The 16,829-nt window shown below is 34.4% G+C and overlaps 1 protein-coding gene across 1 annotated transcript in view; it reads right to left on the reverse strand.

The window, feature by feature from the left end:
• DNAH11 (dynein axonemal heavy chain 11) overlaps positions 1-16,829 on the reverse strand; it is a 195,441-nt gene that overhangs the window by 54,043 nt on the left and 124,569 nt on the right. Inside the window, exons 58-62 of the mRNA XM_087948111.1 lie at positions 11,622-11,735; positions 11,226-11,369; positions 9,912-10,094; positions 7,586-7,687; positions 1,638-1,772 (exon numbers count right to left, since the gene is read on the reverse strand). Coding sequence (XP_087804237.1) covers positions 1,638-1,772; positions 7,586-7,687; positions 9,912-10,094; positions 11,226-11,369; positions 11,622-11,735 — 678 coding nt within the window. The remainder of the gene's footprint in view (positions 1-1,637; positions 1,773-7,585; positions 7,688-9,911; positions 10,095-11,225; positions 11,370-11,621; positions 11,736-16,829) is intronic.

Here is a 16,829-nt window from a genome sequence, read left to right on the forward strand (position 1 = left end):
AACCATAGAGCTTTTGTAAAGATAACTTTCCTATCATTGTAAACAAAAGCTATATCAATTACACACCCATCTTTCACCAGTATTGTATTATTGTATACGGCATTATTATTCATTCCCTCTGAATCAATATATAATAAATGATAACCACTGACTGGAGTCCAGTGAAATACATGGACCAATTGTCATGCCCAACCACAAACCACTTTTCAGTTTTCTTGATGTTATTGTGTATATATATTATTACAAAAAAGAAACTTTTTTAAAATCATTTTTTAAAATGGATTTATGTTTATTTAATATACACTGTGTGTTGCCTAGAAATTGGGTATTAAATAATCATCTATTTGATATAACATTGTTTTCCTACAACAGAAGTAATTAAAACACTAAATATCATATCAATATGTTTGTTAGACATGCATTCTGTTCTTGGTGGAAAATTAATAGCTTTTATGCCAATCCAAAGGTTAAATATATTGTATGTGAATAGTTGTGAACTGAGCCTCAGTGTTTATTTACCCAGAGACTGACTATGCTGTCAGAAAGTGTTCAGGTCTATATACAGATCTGATAAATAAGAGTTTAAATTCAACCTACTTTTTTTTTAAAGTGATGCAAAGTCATCCACCTGACATATATGCATTACATAAGATAGAACAGAGTGAATATATTTTGTTTCATCAGGATAGCGTCCACTACCAATTAATTCAGAGGTGCCTATTGAGAAATAAATATAATTTTCCTTTCAAATCCTGGATGTTTTTTCTTTTTCTTTTAAAGTAAGCAAGCAGAATGGAGATTGGAACTTCCAGGTATTACAGCTAGTTGAAAAACTGTTTTGGCTAGCAGCCAAACATAGTAATTATAAATGAATTGAAAATCTGTAATAACACCTATATATGTTTTACTGTGATGAATATCTAACTCCAAACTTTTGCATAGCAAAAGTTATTGTGAATATGACTAAATATCTTCTGACATATAAAAGGCTTCTGATCTTCTATAGAGAGATATGCATGTGAAATGGGAAATATTCTCCACATATAATTAAGGACATGGAATTGATTTGCTCTTCTGTATTTCAGGCTCTACTGATTGCTGTTATTGACTGTAAAGTAAAAGTGGTCAAACATTGCGTAAGGCTTGGTTCTAAAGAACATTGTTTAGCCTTGCACATTTTTAACTGCAGGTAGACAATAGAATTTCCCAGCATTAGTGGCAGATTACTTTGCAAATGGTAGAACCAATGGCCATTCCAACATAATTACAGCTGATGATGGCTGGGTTTCCAAACCACTGGCATTAAAAGTAATGAACTGATTAGATTAATAGATTAGCACTGAATCAGGTTTTCTACTGCAGATGCATCCAAAGTTTGAAGATTGGTTTAGATATATGTTTATAGGTGACTCTGTGGAGAATAATGTTATCTCTTAGGCAAATAAAGCACATAAAATGACAACTGTGGATGCTATAACTATATTTAACCCATTTCAAAGTGCTTAGAAAGTATTAGAAAACTGTCAATAGGAAAACCACTATACCTTTAGAAACTAAACAGATAAGCATGTTTAAGCAACATGGATCACAATGCACAGGCACATATATACCAGAGAATGAATGAAACATTGACTTGCCTGAAGTCCTTTAACAAGTCTGTTGGCTAGCTCTATAGTCTTATTGGTTTGGCTAACTTCTTCTTGGCATCTGACTTTTTCTGCTGTTGCTTTTTCAAATGATGATGTGAGCTTACATAGATTGTGGTCCAGTTCCTTTAAAATTGGAAATGGATTAATTGTGTTTTATTTCATATTTTCATATATGATAACTCATCAGTACTGCACATCACAACTGCCATCAAATGTCTGAATTTATTATTGGTTCCTTGTTTCTTCTCCTTGCTCATTTTCTGGCCTATCACCATAATCTCATTCTTTCATTCTTGAAATCCATAGAATTCAACCAATGAGGGAAAATATTTGTGGATAATTTTGTACAAATGGTTGTTTACACAAAATATTAATTTTGCAAAAATCGTTCATGGAATTTGGAATGTAAGCTCATAGTTCTTCCATTGCTTCAAAGCAATTAAGTGCCTTGGCTTAAAGTTCTTGAACATAAATGGCTGAGACATCAGCATTAACTTGATGATTAGAAATACAGTAAAATAGCCTACTGTAGGCCCCAAGTAAAATGGAATAATTGACCATTCTCTATTGGCTTTATGGCATATTCAGCAAAGAGAATATATGTGGAAAATTAAGATCATTTCCTAGAAGAGATTACTTTAAGAGACAAAGTTGTGTTATTAAAAAAATTGTATTACATTGAATTTTTTTCACTCACAAGATTTTTTTTAATTGAGAATTTTCAATACATTTATTTAATACTCTAAATCTTTTGCAAAGAGAGAAAAAAACTGTGAATAAAATATACAGACTTTTTACTTGCCAAGAATGTAAAATTATTGAAAACTATATTTTTTTCAAACCATTCCATCTGAGCCAGGCATTAGTTGTATTTTGCTCTATTATAAGTAACTTAGAGAGCTTAGCCAATGTCAGGATCTCAAAAAAATTCTGGACATTATTAAATAATAGTTCAGAAAACAATTAGAGGAAAATAAGACAGTATTATAATATAGGGGAAAACTGAAACTGCTATAAGGCCTTGCAAGCCAGATGCACGAAATTCTTCTGGATAATAAAGTAAATTTGGTTCAAATTTGTTTATAGTATTGATTGTAATGATGTCCCACTCTACAGAGTAAAATTCCACCAACTCCTCTGACAGATTTTAATTGGAGAACAACAATGTGGAATATTAACTGTGAACCTATATTGTTTAATGAACTATGATCAAATCCTGAATGCAATGTATGGTAAGAAAACTAACATGGAGATACCTCTTCCCTTTCCTAATTGAAGCATAATATTTTCTACTTTCTCTCTGTAATTTTTTTATATTCTTAGATTTTAATTCTTAATCTCTACACAACATTCTCTTTCAATTTTAAGTTCTATCTTAATTCTATTTATTGTGATCCCAGTCCAAGTCTAGACACACCAACTATCCTTTGGCTATCTTTATTGCTGAGTTGATCTCTACTGCCTACTATTTCAGTTAGATATGACTATTGTAGTGCTGGGATTAATAATTTGTTTGTTTGTTAAACATGTACAAGAAAACAAGTATAACATAAACATAAACATGAACAAAGGAAATAAATAGGGGCAGTAAGACAGGGACGGTAGGCACACTGGTGTGCTTATGCACGCTCCCTTTAAAGAGCTCTTAAGAATGGGGTGAGGTCCATGATAGATACTTTGAGATTGAAGCTGTGAGGGGTTGAGGCTGTAACATCGGAGTCGGGTAGAGCATTCCAGGCATTGAAGACTCTGTTGCCGAAGTCATATTTTCTGCAATCGAGTTTGAAGCAGTTTACCTTGAGTTTGTATCAATTGTTTGCCTGTGTATTATTGTGGTTGAAGCTGAAGAAGTTGTTGATAGGCAAGACATTGTAGCAGAGTACTTTGTGTACTATGCTTAGATCAGACTGCAGGTGGCGCAGTTCCAGATCGTCCAAGCCCAAAGTTTCAAGCCTGGAGGCATAGGGATTCTATTGTGAGTAGAGGAGCGGAGTACTCTTCTCGAGAAATGCCAGTGAACCTGCTCAATCGTATTAATGTCCGATATACAGTGTGGGTTCCAGGCAGATGAGCTGTATTCAAGAATTGGTAGGCAAAGGTTTTGTATGTCCTAGTTAGCAATTCAATGTTACCAGAGAAGAAGCTTCTCAAAATAAGGTTAACAACTCTTAATGCTTTTTTGGCAATTCTGTTACAGTGAGCTCTGGGGCTTAGATCATTTGAAATGAGTACTTCTAGGTCCTTGACAAAGTGAGGGTTGTCTACAAGGGGGCGTGCATAAGCGCACCAACGTGCCTACCGTCCCTGTCCTATTGTTTCTCTTATTCTTCTTTTATTTTTCTTATATGTACCCATTTCATGTATTCACAACTATGTATACACTTATACTTATTATCTTGTAAACAATTGGCAAATCAAATAAATAAATAAATAAATAAAGATTGTTTCTGCTCAACTTGTATTTGGTGTTCTGATTTTTATTTCCAATGCGTAGGACAGAGTATTAGTTTATTAGTTGAAATTTGGAGTTGCCAATTACGTGACCATTCTGACACATAGTGAAGGTCACTTTGTAGTGCAGCAGCATTGTCAGTGATGTTAAATAATTTTACGTCATCGCCGAAGAGGATGCAGCTGCTTTTAATATGATCACATAGGTCGTTGATGTAAAGCAGAAAGAGTGTGGATCTTAAAACACTGTTTTGGGGGACACCGCTGTTAACTGGTGCTGGATTTGATAGGGCCCTCCCTATTTTGACTATTTATTGCCTGTTTGACAGGAATGTGGCTATCCACTTGTGCAGGGATCAGAGATGCCCTAAGAAGTAAGTTTCAGAAGTAGTTTGTCATGCATTACTGATCAAAGCTTTGCAGAAGTCTATCTAAATTGTGCCTATTGCTTTACGGTCAAGATTGATTGGATTGATTGGGGCATTGCTTGACATCATGCTCAATGCCATATCTTCTAATACATAGCTTCACCTTACAACTACAATTGAGCCCAAAATTTATGTCATTAAATGACAAATTTGTTATGTGAGTTTTGCCCCATTTTACAACTTTTCTCGTAATATATGTTAAATGAATCACTGCAGTTCTTAAATTAGTAACATGATTCATAAGTGAATCTGGTTTCCCATTGACTTTGCTTGTCAGAAGGTCGCAAAAGGGATCACATGACCCCCGGACAATGTAACTGTCATAAATGTAAGTCAGTTGTCAAGTTTCCAAATGTAAATCACATGACCATGCTGCAACAATCATGTGTGAAAAATGGTCATATGTCACTTTTTTCAGTGCCATTGTAACTTCAAATGGTAACTAAATGAACTATTATAAGTAAAGGACTATCTGTTCTAGCTCTTGTTACATAACATGAAGCTCTGGTTCTCCTGGCTTTGGCTTTGTGGTGATAGCCCTTTGGCATGGACTATTCTGGTTTTCCTTTCTTGATCACGTGTTGTATCTGATCTTGACCTGCTCAAACTTGATCCTTTCTTTAACCCACTCTCACTTGTCACGTTTGGTCACTCTGGCATGATCCTTTCTGATCAGTTTTGGTTAATTCTTGCTTGCATGTCTTGGTTTTTGCAACAGAAGGTAATGGCTAGTACCATTAACATGCTTCCTATCTTCCTTTAAGTTCATAAACTATTACCCATCTCCTACAGGTATTTCAAGACCTGTCTCACCACTGCTACTTCTTTCTACCAGTTTTTGAATTTGAATTTGAGTAACCTTTCTCTCAATCTTATGTTTTCTGTTGTGTTTTTTTCTCTCTAGCTGGGATGGTTGCTGATATGGTTGGCTTCCATTAATATGTTACTGTCTGACTGTGGTAGCCTTAAAAAAATCTTCACTTCTTATGACAAAATTCTCTTAATACCTGGAGAGGACCCCAAAAATATTTTTATTCAAGAAGTTACAACTTTATTGTTAATTTATACTAGTGCATAAGTGTTTATTTTAATAAGATAATGGGCCAAGAAATGATTTAAAGGCTATTTATTCAATTATATGAAATAAAGTTATTAAAACTGTATCCATGAGCAAATCCAAAATTATCTTTTTTGATAATTTTCACAGATTTAGTCTGTTTTACTCAGTATGGTTACAGGATTAGACATTAACTTCCCCTTATATTTGTTCATTTCTCCTTTTCTGTTTGGTGCCTATTTAAAAAAAAGTTAATATGACTTTTAACCCATTTTATCATAGTGAAATAAAATGATAAAAGTAGAGGAATTATGAATTTTAAAGGGTATTATTTTAAGATTATTATAATAAATATATTTAAGGCTAGAAAGTAATTTATACTCTTGAATTATCAAATATATTTTTAATAGCAAAATCTTGTTCTTTATAAATCAGAACATGAATCATGACAGAAGGCAGTTGCAAAGGAAATTCTCCTCAGCTAGTATTTAGGAAACTTAGTTTATCTGCCTATTTTTAAGCAAATGAATATCTTTTGATTACATCAAGAGAAACCTTGTTTATATATTAAAATTGAAATATTTCTCATAGTTTTAACAATGCAAACTATTTTCATGGATAAACTTAGAAAATGTATTTTAAAATTGTTACTATAATATTCATTTTGTACTGACAAGGATTAAATTAGTCATTTTGAAGTGTATTTTAGTGGGCATTAAAAATGATGGGTTGTTAGCACAATATCTTGAAACCGATGATGTATTATTGATTGCCAAGTAATAGCTGCAACATTTATTAATCATTACAGAAAATTACCAGCCAGAAAAATAACTTCTGCATGAAAAATTAGTACATTTTCCCTAAGGAAAGAACTAGGTTACAGGAAAACATTCCATTGGAAATCCATGAGATGGGGTTGACTATCAATATTTTTAAAGAAATTCAAGATCTAGAATACGTGCATAATGTAGACACACTGACAACAAAAACCCAGTGAGCAAAAGGATCAAAGCGTGGGATAAATGTACTGTCCAAAAGCAAAGTAACTGCATAGGATTGTTGGTGTTTTAACATAGTTGTTAAGAATATTAAGACTGCTGTTAAGAAAAAAATCAAGCTTTTTATAGTGTGTGCCATATACCATGAGCACTAATCAAATAGGGGGTAAGGAAGAAGAGGATCTTAGAAATCTAATCCAGGTATATTAATACCTCAGGTGTGATGACTCGGAGATTAAAGATGCTGTGCTTATCAATTTTCCAGCTAATAGCCTGGATTTGAGACCTGATGCTGGGGTGACTTCCCATTATTTGCCTGTGTTCCTGCTCATGTAGCCATTGAAAAGCATGCAAATGGATAAATAAGTACCACTTTGGTGGGAAGATAACAGCATTCCGTGAGGTTCAGTGCATAGCCATGCTGGCGACATGACAGTAGAAATGTCTTCAGACAATTCTGGCTTCCAAAGCTAAGAAGTGGAAATCACCCCTTTGGAAATGACAGGACAGGGGAAACCTTAACCTTTATACTAATACATTTCAGAATAATTTAGAGTATAATTATAGCTAGGAACTAATCAAAATAGCTTGTATTTATTTTACCAAAAGGATAGATCCATTGGTGGGATTCAATTTTTTTTACTACCGGTTCTGTGGGCGTGGCTTGGTGGGCATGTCAGGGGAAGGAGACTGTAAAATCTCGTCAGAGGTGGTATTTGCCGGTTCTCCAAACTACTCAAAATTTCCGCTACTGGTTCTCTACTGGTCAGAACTTGCTGAATACCACTTCTGGATGGATCATATGTAGCTAGTCCATGGAAAAAGGCAAAATGTCAAATTCAGCCACCTCTTGTCTTTAACATCACAATAACAATTGTTATCTAAAAATATAAGGCAATAAGATATTTTCTATTTTACACAAATCACTTATCATTATTACAAGAAGAAATAAAAATATTATGTTTTCTTAGGAATGGAATGATGCTGGGACTGGACACTTACAGCAAGTTTTTTTCTGATGGCTTCCAGCTTTTCAGTGGCTGCTGCAAGTTCAGCATTTGCTTGGGTCAATGCTTGACGTTTGGGCTCCACATCGCAATATACCTAGGAAAACAAGCAGTCCACAATACTTTTAGAAAATGATTTATAAAACAGAAATATATTACTGTTTTAAAGGGAAAAATAGTATTTACACATAGCTCATTAGACAATATTTCATATGAAGTGGATTGCTTCTTTTCAAGATTTTCAAGATTTATGAATGTCCTTCAGTCATAAGAAAGAACTCTTAGAAAAGATAAATCTTGGTTACAAATATATAACCAGATATTCAGAAAAATAGCATAAACTATACATTCAGAAAAATAAATTCAGAAAATAACATAAAATAACATGGTAGATACTCTCATACTTTCCAAGTAATTTTTTGATGCCACATTTGTGGGGAATTTATTTCTGGAGTTTTAAAACTGCTGTTTATAAAATTTTATAATTCACTGGAAGGCTAACAAGTTCAGTGAATTACAATAATGCTTTTTAATTTCTTGTGTTTTCCAGTAATGTATTACAGCTGGTTTCTAAATCATAGTGTAGTATAGATATATTTTTCTGGAGCATTAGTTAGCCAAACTTAGATACTGTTCTTATTTGTGTATTTAAGATTAAAAATTCATTCACATTTACTATTAGGTAGTATATTTCAGTGTAACTGGAAATAATTTACTCACACATTACAAGTATGAGCAATGAATGTAGACAACAACATCTACATATGTAAAATCAGTAATCATGTTTTGTTAATAGCAACAGTGAGAGGGAAGCATGGTATTATTCAAGATTTTAGCAGCTTGCTTAGCAAGTGCAAATATACCTTGCTTAATGACCATTAATTCAGCGACTGTTTAATATTACAGCAGCATGGAAGAAATGATATTTGTGTTTGGTCCTTACAGCCATTGCAGCTCCCCCTCCACGGTTAAAATTCAGAGCAAATAATTTGTATGCAGGACGCTCAGATACCAACCCCCGAGTCTTCAAATGCCACTGGAGAATATCTAGAGGGCTTGAAACACTGCTTCTAGTCAAGGATGTCTAAGACTAACATAGATGACCCTATGGTCTGATACTGCATTCATGCATTCAAGAATCAAATTATATTTTTCTGTTTATAAATTCAGGTGCTTGGCAGCTTGCTTGCATTTATGGCAACAGCATATATTTCAGCTTCCCGCATCTTCTCCATCTCAGTCCTTTTGGCCACGCTTCACTCTACCACCCATCTATTCTGCTCCCTCCCACAATAATAACCTGCAGATCTTCCTTCCGTTGCTTAAAAGACAACTACAAATCTTCCTAGGAAACAGTGATCCAAAAGATATTGAACTTCTATGGTGATGCCATCCTAACCATCTTAACATCAGCTGAGGCTAGACCAGGGGTGTCAAACTTGCATCATCATGGCAGCATAATGTGATGTATTGGGACTTTCCCCCACTTTGCTAAATCGGGTATGGGCGTGGCCAGCATGTGACACATCCGGTCTGCAGGTTACAAATTTGACAGCCCTGGACTAGACCATATTTTTCTATCATAAAAGTGAAAGGTAGTAATTCTTTTCATCCTGTCAGGATCTTTTGCAGATAATTAGGAAATAATTTAGATCCACTTTGGAGGAAGAACAGGATGTTGTATGGAAGGAAAGGAGTAATCATGTTAGTTTTGCTGAAAAGAAGTGTCCATTAATGGAAGAAAACCACTGATTTACTCAGCTTTAAATAAAAAAATATGGAGTTATACAGTTTAGGATGATTCTCTAAATTGTAATTTAAAATAGATACCATCTTTACGCAATAGTCAAACATACTCACTCTGTTTCTAAAAAAACCTAAGAATGGGAAGAAGACCTGAAATGTCAGGTCCTTTTGAATCTCTTAGTGGATTTGGTGAATGTGGTTTTGGTATGTATATCTGTTTGTACATATGTGTCTGTCTCTGTGTGTGAATACATCCAGATGTTCACATATACAAATATATATTACACAAAAATATATCTCACACAAATATATGCTTTATCTATTTTTTAAATTGTTTTCTCTCTATTTTTAAAAATTTTTCTATACACTACATTTTAATTTGGAAATATATTCTTTTCAGGCAAATAAGATATCTATGTTATAACAGTAGTGACTAATAATAACAATAAAATCAATATGCATCTTTAATAATGTGCATACAATATTTTATTTTATCTCTGCTGGCAATACTTCTATTATGAATTATAGCATATTTAAATATTATATTGTAAGCCCAGCTAAATCAAAAGGTATACCTCATAGAATTTTACTATGTTGATAACCCAGGCACAAAGACCAGCCGCTGCAAATGATTTGTTACGAACGAGATTTGGACTGAATTCTGAATCTTTCAAATAATGTTCCTTCAACACTTTCAAACAATTCTCTGGGATATGTTCTTTATCGTAGTTAATTAAGGCTTGCAAGAATTCATCAACCTGGAAGGTAGCAATTAAAGCACCTAACTAGTTATCATTAAACAACACTGCAAGTTCACAAGCTGATTCCACAATTTAAAAATCCAAACAAATAATGAAGAGAGCCTAGAAAATCACAAAATAAATATATACGAAACATTGGGTTATGTAGTATATTTGAAGCTGATCCATCTGCAATCTAGAAGTACTTCCTAATTATGGAAGAAATTAACTGAATTAAACCTTTTTACCAATACCAATATTTTTGCTTCATCTTTATTTTATGGAAAGATTTTTAGGTTTGTTTTTTTTAAAAAAGAAAACAGAAATTGCTATATATATAGATAACCTCTCTCTATATATAATCTGCTTAAACTAGTACAAAAACACGTTTTAAAAATACTCCTGATCTGCTTGGCAAAATTGCCAATGAAAATTGCTAACGATCTTTATCCTACTATTGTTACTTGCCATTAAACCAAATACTGTCAGAAGACACACATAGAACAAGTGTGCATAACCTGTCTGCAAGCTTTCTACATTTTTAAAATAGTAAATAAATTTGCTGCTCCAAAAGAAACATTTGTAAACACCTCCAAGCCTCACTGCTGCCATTAGCTCTTGTGGTGGTGCCATCAACAGCTAGCGCCAACAGCTGGGCAATGGACTTAGCCTGTGACAATTTTTAATTGAACAAGGTGGCCCTTTGCCATTTCAGGTTGTGCAGACTTGCTGTAAAAGACGACTTAGAATCACAAAATATTTAAGTATAGGATATCTTTTAAATTATTAAATATTTTATTTTAAAATGTCAAATAATTAGTTCAGGGTTTTTCAAGCAATCTTCTTTGATTGTTCTTCAAGCAATCTTCTGTGACTAAAGGGGAAAAAACCCTCACAATGGATTAAAGTGATGGATGTGGGTTGGAAAATTCACAGGCACTTAGTCATCTATTCACACATCAGTACTGTTCTTCAGGATGTTGATAGCAATTTTTGCTAGAGTGGAAACGACAAGGATTTTAAGCTGCCTTTCAAAAGCTTCATCCCTTTTCATCAGAGGCTCAGGGAATTTTTGTTTTTAATGAACAAGTTCTATGCCCTGAAAAAGTATGAAAAATACATTTTAGCAAATGCCAATGTTGCAAATACCTTTCCCATGAAAAGTTTAGCAGCCTTCCACGTTCGATCTTTTGGTACTTTTCCTTTATTTGCCAAAAGGACCATGACTGCAGCTGTGACATTGGTCACCGCATCTGGTGGATTAGGGAAAGCTTTCAGTTCAGAAAGGTTCACCTGAAAACAAAAAAACAGACATAAGTATATCAAAAGTCAATGCAACTTTTAACAAACAGGGTAGACTAACTTCTTCCAATAGTAAGGTAAGTTTAAGTAAACAAGTGAAGCCATAAAAAAGAGAGACTTGTTCACCATACCGGAACAGAAAACTGTTATTAAAATTAAGGTGTGATTGAGAGAACCAACTTCAAGTCCCTCTCTAACAACTTGTCACGCAGAAAAAATAATCATGCAATGCTTTATATTTACCTTATTAAGGGTATTTAAAGCTGCAGAAGCAGCTACCAGAGCAGGTTCAGCTTTCATTAAATCATCTTCACATTCCTTCTGTCTCCTAGATACTTCCACTTGAATTGCAACCACCTATAGCAACACAGATACTTAGTTTTAACTGAATATTCTACATGAATTTTCAGAATATTTAATAAGATATTGTTCAAGTATCATATAAAACAGCATAAATTGTTTTTGGAATATGTAAATAAAACTTTTCCAAACTAATGCTCTCTAAATATGTAGGATTATATATGCAGGATTTCTAGTTAGAATACTCAATTCCCATGCAAGTGTGAAGTTCTGGGAATTTATGAATTTGTACTTCCATTCATCTGGAAGGAATCAAGCTGGAATGGCTACTTTAAATGAATATACAGTACAAGTAGTCCTCAAATTACAACAGTTAATTTAGTGACCATTTAAAATTACAATGGCACTGAAAAAAATGATTTATCACCATTTTTCACACTTAAGACCATTGCAACATCCCCCTGGTTATGTAATCCAAATTCAGACACTTGGCAAATGACTTATATTTATGATGGTTGCAGTGTTCCAGGGTCATGACTTTTTGCAACATTTTGACAAGCAAAGTCAATGAGGAAGTCAGATTTATTTAACAACCATGTTACTAACTTAACAACTGCCAGGATTCATTCAACAACTGTGGCAAGAAAGGTTATAAAATGGACAGTGTCTTACTTAGCAATAGAAACGTTGGATACAGCTGTGGTCATAAGTCGAGGACTACCTGTACTTGACGCTGCCAGTCTTCAAATATACTTTTCAAAACATCATGAATGCAGGAATAGCTCGATCTCCTGGATCCAGATTCCCACTCTTGTCTCCACTCACCTGTATAATTCCTGGAGTATCTCCTTGGGGTGCCTTAACTGGAAAAATAGTTATAGCAAAAGCAACTGAAGAGCAATTGCATGATATGATTGACCTTTAATACTGAAGCAAAAAGGGAATTACTAGTGGTTCAATCTTCAGATACTTCTGCCACCAGTTCTAAGAGGAGTGTGTATGTGAATGTGTGTGTGTGAATGCATCCGTGCACACACACACACACACACATATACACATTGCGAATTATTACCATTGAGAGTTGAAAATATATCAGTTTTCATTTTCTCAGCACATTAGCAAGAACTTATTGAATTAACCAGGGAAGAAAGACTGTCTAAAAATGCATGGGCATATTTCATAAAATAAAAAGAAAGCATGCCTAGTGCTACTAAATTATATAGTAATGGCTCTATAGTTAAAAATATATATGTCTGTTTTATAATATTTTATTTATTTATTTATTTTTGCCAATTGCTTACAAAATAATAGGTATAAGTAAAAACATAGTTATGAATACATGGATACATATAAGAAAAATAAAAATAAAAGAAACAATAGGACAGGGACGGTAGGCATGTTGGTGCGCTTATGCACGCCCCCTACAGACCTCTTAGGAAAGGGGTGAGGTCAATAGTAGACAGTCTAAGGTTAAAGTTTTTGGGTTTGGGGAAGAAACCACAGAGTCAGGTAGAGTATTCCAGACATTGACCACTCTGTTGCTGAAGTCATATTTCCTGCAATCAAGTTTGTTGCGATTAACCTTGAGTTTGTATCTATTGTTTGCTCGTGTTGTTATGGTTGAAGCTGAAGTATTCATTGACAGTAGGACATTGCAATGTATGATTTTATATACTATACTTAGATCGGACCGAAGGCGGCGTAGTTGTAGGTTTTCTAGGTCTAGAATTTCGAGTCTGGTGGCATAAGATATTCTGCAACGAGTAGAGGAGTGGAGAACTCTTCTTGTGAAATATTTCTGGACTTTCTCAACTGTGTTAATATCAGATACTTAATGTGGGTTCCAGACTGATGAGCTGTATTCGAGTATTGGTCTAGCAAATGTTTTGTATGCTCTAGTTATTAGTGTAATATTACCAGACAAAAAGCTACGTAAGATTAGGTTAACAACTCTTAACGCCTTTTTGGCTATGTAGTTACAGTGGGCCCTAGCACTTAGGTCATTAGAGATGAGTACTCCAAGATCCTTGACAGAGTTTGGATCATCAACAAGGTCTTGACTATTCAGCTTGTATTTTATTTTCTGATTTTTTTTGCCAATATGTAGGACAGAGCATTTATTTGTTGATATTTGAAGTTGCCATTTGATTGACCATTCTGATACATAGTCAAGGTCTTTTTGAAGGGTAGCAGTATTGTCTGTGGTGTTGAATAGCTTTACATCATCAGCGAAGAGAATGCAGTTGCTCTTGATATAATCACAGAGGTCATTTATGTAGAGTAGGAAAAGAATTGGTCCTAGAACACTGCCTTGGGGAACACCACTGTTGACAAGTACAGAATTTGATAGGACGCTCCCAATTTTGACCATTTGTTGTCTGTTTGACAGGAATGCTTCTATCCAGTTATGCAGGTGTCCAGAGATACCGTAAGATTTTAGTTTTAGTAGTACTTTGTCGTGTACCACTGAATCAAAGGCTTTACAGAAGTCTATGTAGATTGTGTCTATTGCTTTGCCCTGATCGAGTTGTGTAGTTTTTGCAGTGTAATGTAATGTAAAGTTAAGTTTTTGCAGTGTAAGAGTTGCAGATTACATGATAGTTTTTTCCTGAAACCAAATTGTTTATTAGAGAGTAGGTTGTTTGTCTCTAAGTGGAGGATGATGGATTGGTTAATAATTGATTCCATGACTTTACAGGTGACACAGCATAAAGAGATTGGTCTGTAATTTTCAACTAGGCTGGGGTCTTCCTTTTTGAAGATGGGGATGACTGTGGCTTGTGACTATAGTTTTGGCAAGGAGCTGGTCCTGAAAGATTTTTCAAAGATTATGCTTAGAGGTTCGGCTATGGCAGTGGATAGCTTTTTTAAGAAGTAGGCACATATTCTGTCTGGTCCAATAGATAGAGATGATTTTAGATTGCATCATGCTTTTTCAACATTGTCTTCTGTAAAATTTATATGTATTAGATCATTGTAGTTGTCTGTGGTTTGCTAGGAAATACTGGGCATGATCCATTGCTGTTTACAAATACTGAGCCAAAGAATGTGTTAAAGAGGTTGGCTTTAATAGTGTCATCATTGCAATCTTTACCATTAGGTCCTTTCAGGGGTGGAATGGACCTTGAGTCTTTTAGTTTGTTGTTTACAAAATTGTAGAAAGCGTGGGTGGAATTGGTGCGTAGAAGGTTTTCTTCTTGTTTAATGTGATAATTGGTGCATTCAGTTTTTATCTGGTGTACATAATTTTTTGTATTGGCTTTTGAAGTTGGCAACGTGACCAGATTTGTTGTTCCACCAAAGTGATTTCTTTTTGGATTGAAGCTTCCTTATTGAAGCTTATTGAAGGTAATTTTTTTTCTGGTTTTGGGAGTTGTTAATGGTACATATAGTTTGATGACTCTTTTGACTTCAAGTAAAAATATGTTGTAATGGTCTTCTACAGTATTGCATCCAGAGAATAGAAATTACCAATCAAGGGATGAGAGATTGTTGTTTATAAGATCATAGTTACCTTTTTTGAAGTTATAGTTGAGGATGCTATCATTGTGATGATTTTTGTGTGAATGTATGTTGAGACAAAAGTCAATCATGTTGTGGTCACTGTTGGAAAAGGGATATTTAATTTGTATTCTGTAAATTGAATTCAAACTAATGCAGAAGATAAGATCGAGGCAGTTGTTAAGTCTACTGTTGTTGGTTACTAGTTGTTCCAGGCCCAGATTTTTTACTGCATTGTAGAAGGTTGCATATATGGGTTCAATTGTACATTCGTTAAGGGTCCAGTTAATATGAGGTAGATTGAAGTCACCAAGAAAGATAAAAGCCTGCGGGCAGGATGCTGCCCATGTTAGTAGTGTATTTAGTTTGTTTGCATGTTCGAAGTCATAATCAGGGGGTCTGTAACATAGTAAAAACCAAAATGTGATATTTAAGGACAGTTCACAGACAATGGTCTCAGGAATAGCAAGCTCCTGGGTAACTTGGATGTTTTTTAGATGTAGGGACTTGTTACAGAAGATAGCAACATCATCTCCTCTACAGATTTCATGATCTGATCGGTAAACATGATAGTCTCTTACTGTGGTAATGGAGTCAGGGACAGATGCATTGAACCATGTTTCACAGAGAAATATAAGTTGAATTTAGCCATACTTAGTAAGAGGAGAAAGTCAGGTATTTTATTTACAAGGCTTCTTGCATTGAGTAGCTTGCATTTAAGGCCAGTTGTGGTTGGAATAGAGGTAGTTAGGGGCGTGCGTGCCTAGTTTTGAGGTATGTTGGATTGGATGGGATGGGGTTGGATGTAGAGTTGTGGGTTGTGTGACTTTCTTTTGATGCAATCAGCTCTGTAGTCAATGTATAGGTCCTTTTCTCCATTGTCTAGGTGGTTTTTGAGTTCTGCACGGGGTTCACGGGAGTGGATTCTTTGCAGTATGGATAAGTCTGGTCTTGAGCGAAGTGTGTGTTTTTTTGAAATTCTATACCAGTTTAAATCATTCAGATTAATCTGTGTAAACTAAGCACATTTTTAAAGTAGCTTCAAATTAAAGTTATATAGAAAGATATAATCAGTTCAAAGTCAATTTATAAACATATTTTAGAAAAACTAAAAGATGAAATAAAATATATTAGCTACTTCTTAGATTCGTGAAAAACAGTCTCATTCTTGCAAACTGTCCCAGCATGGTAATTAGCTCATGATAATCACATCATGAATTGAGTCTAATTACTTAATTAAGTATTTGGAAATATGCTAGTAGCATCCCCTAACATTCCTAAAATCATCAGAACAATCTGTAGTAGGGGATCTGATGTTATACAGTAACAGGGTTTTCCACAGTTTCAGTCCTACTGATTTTAGTTTAGTCCATGGGGAATATTATTCAGTTTTAAATAATATGACATCTATCACACAGTTTCTTGTTCTCATTAAGAACAAGAGACTAACTAATCTGCTCCTACCATGTAGTCTGGCAGCCTCAGATTTATAATCTGAATTGAATCACTGGCAAAGAGAAAAGAAGAATGGAGAAGAATTAATATGATAGAATACAAAAAGGACAGAAGTGGGACAGGAATGATATCTTAGATATGAGAGTTGGTATTCAGACCGACAAAAATTCAAAACAGCCAACTATATATTTTCCT

The sequence above is a fragment of the Notechis scutatus genome, chromosome Z, assembly GCF_049901735.1.
Source record: "Notechis scutatus isolate UNSWTSFEM ecotype Mainland chromosome Z, rNotScu1.2, whole genome shotgun sequence".
In the NCBI taxonomy this organism is placed as follows: domain Eukaryota; kingdom Metazoa; phylum Chordata; class Lepidosauria; order Squamata; family Elapidae; genus Notechis; species Notechis scutatus.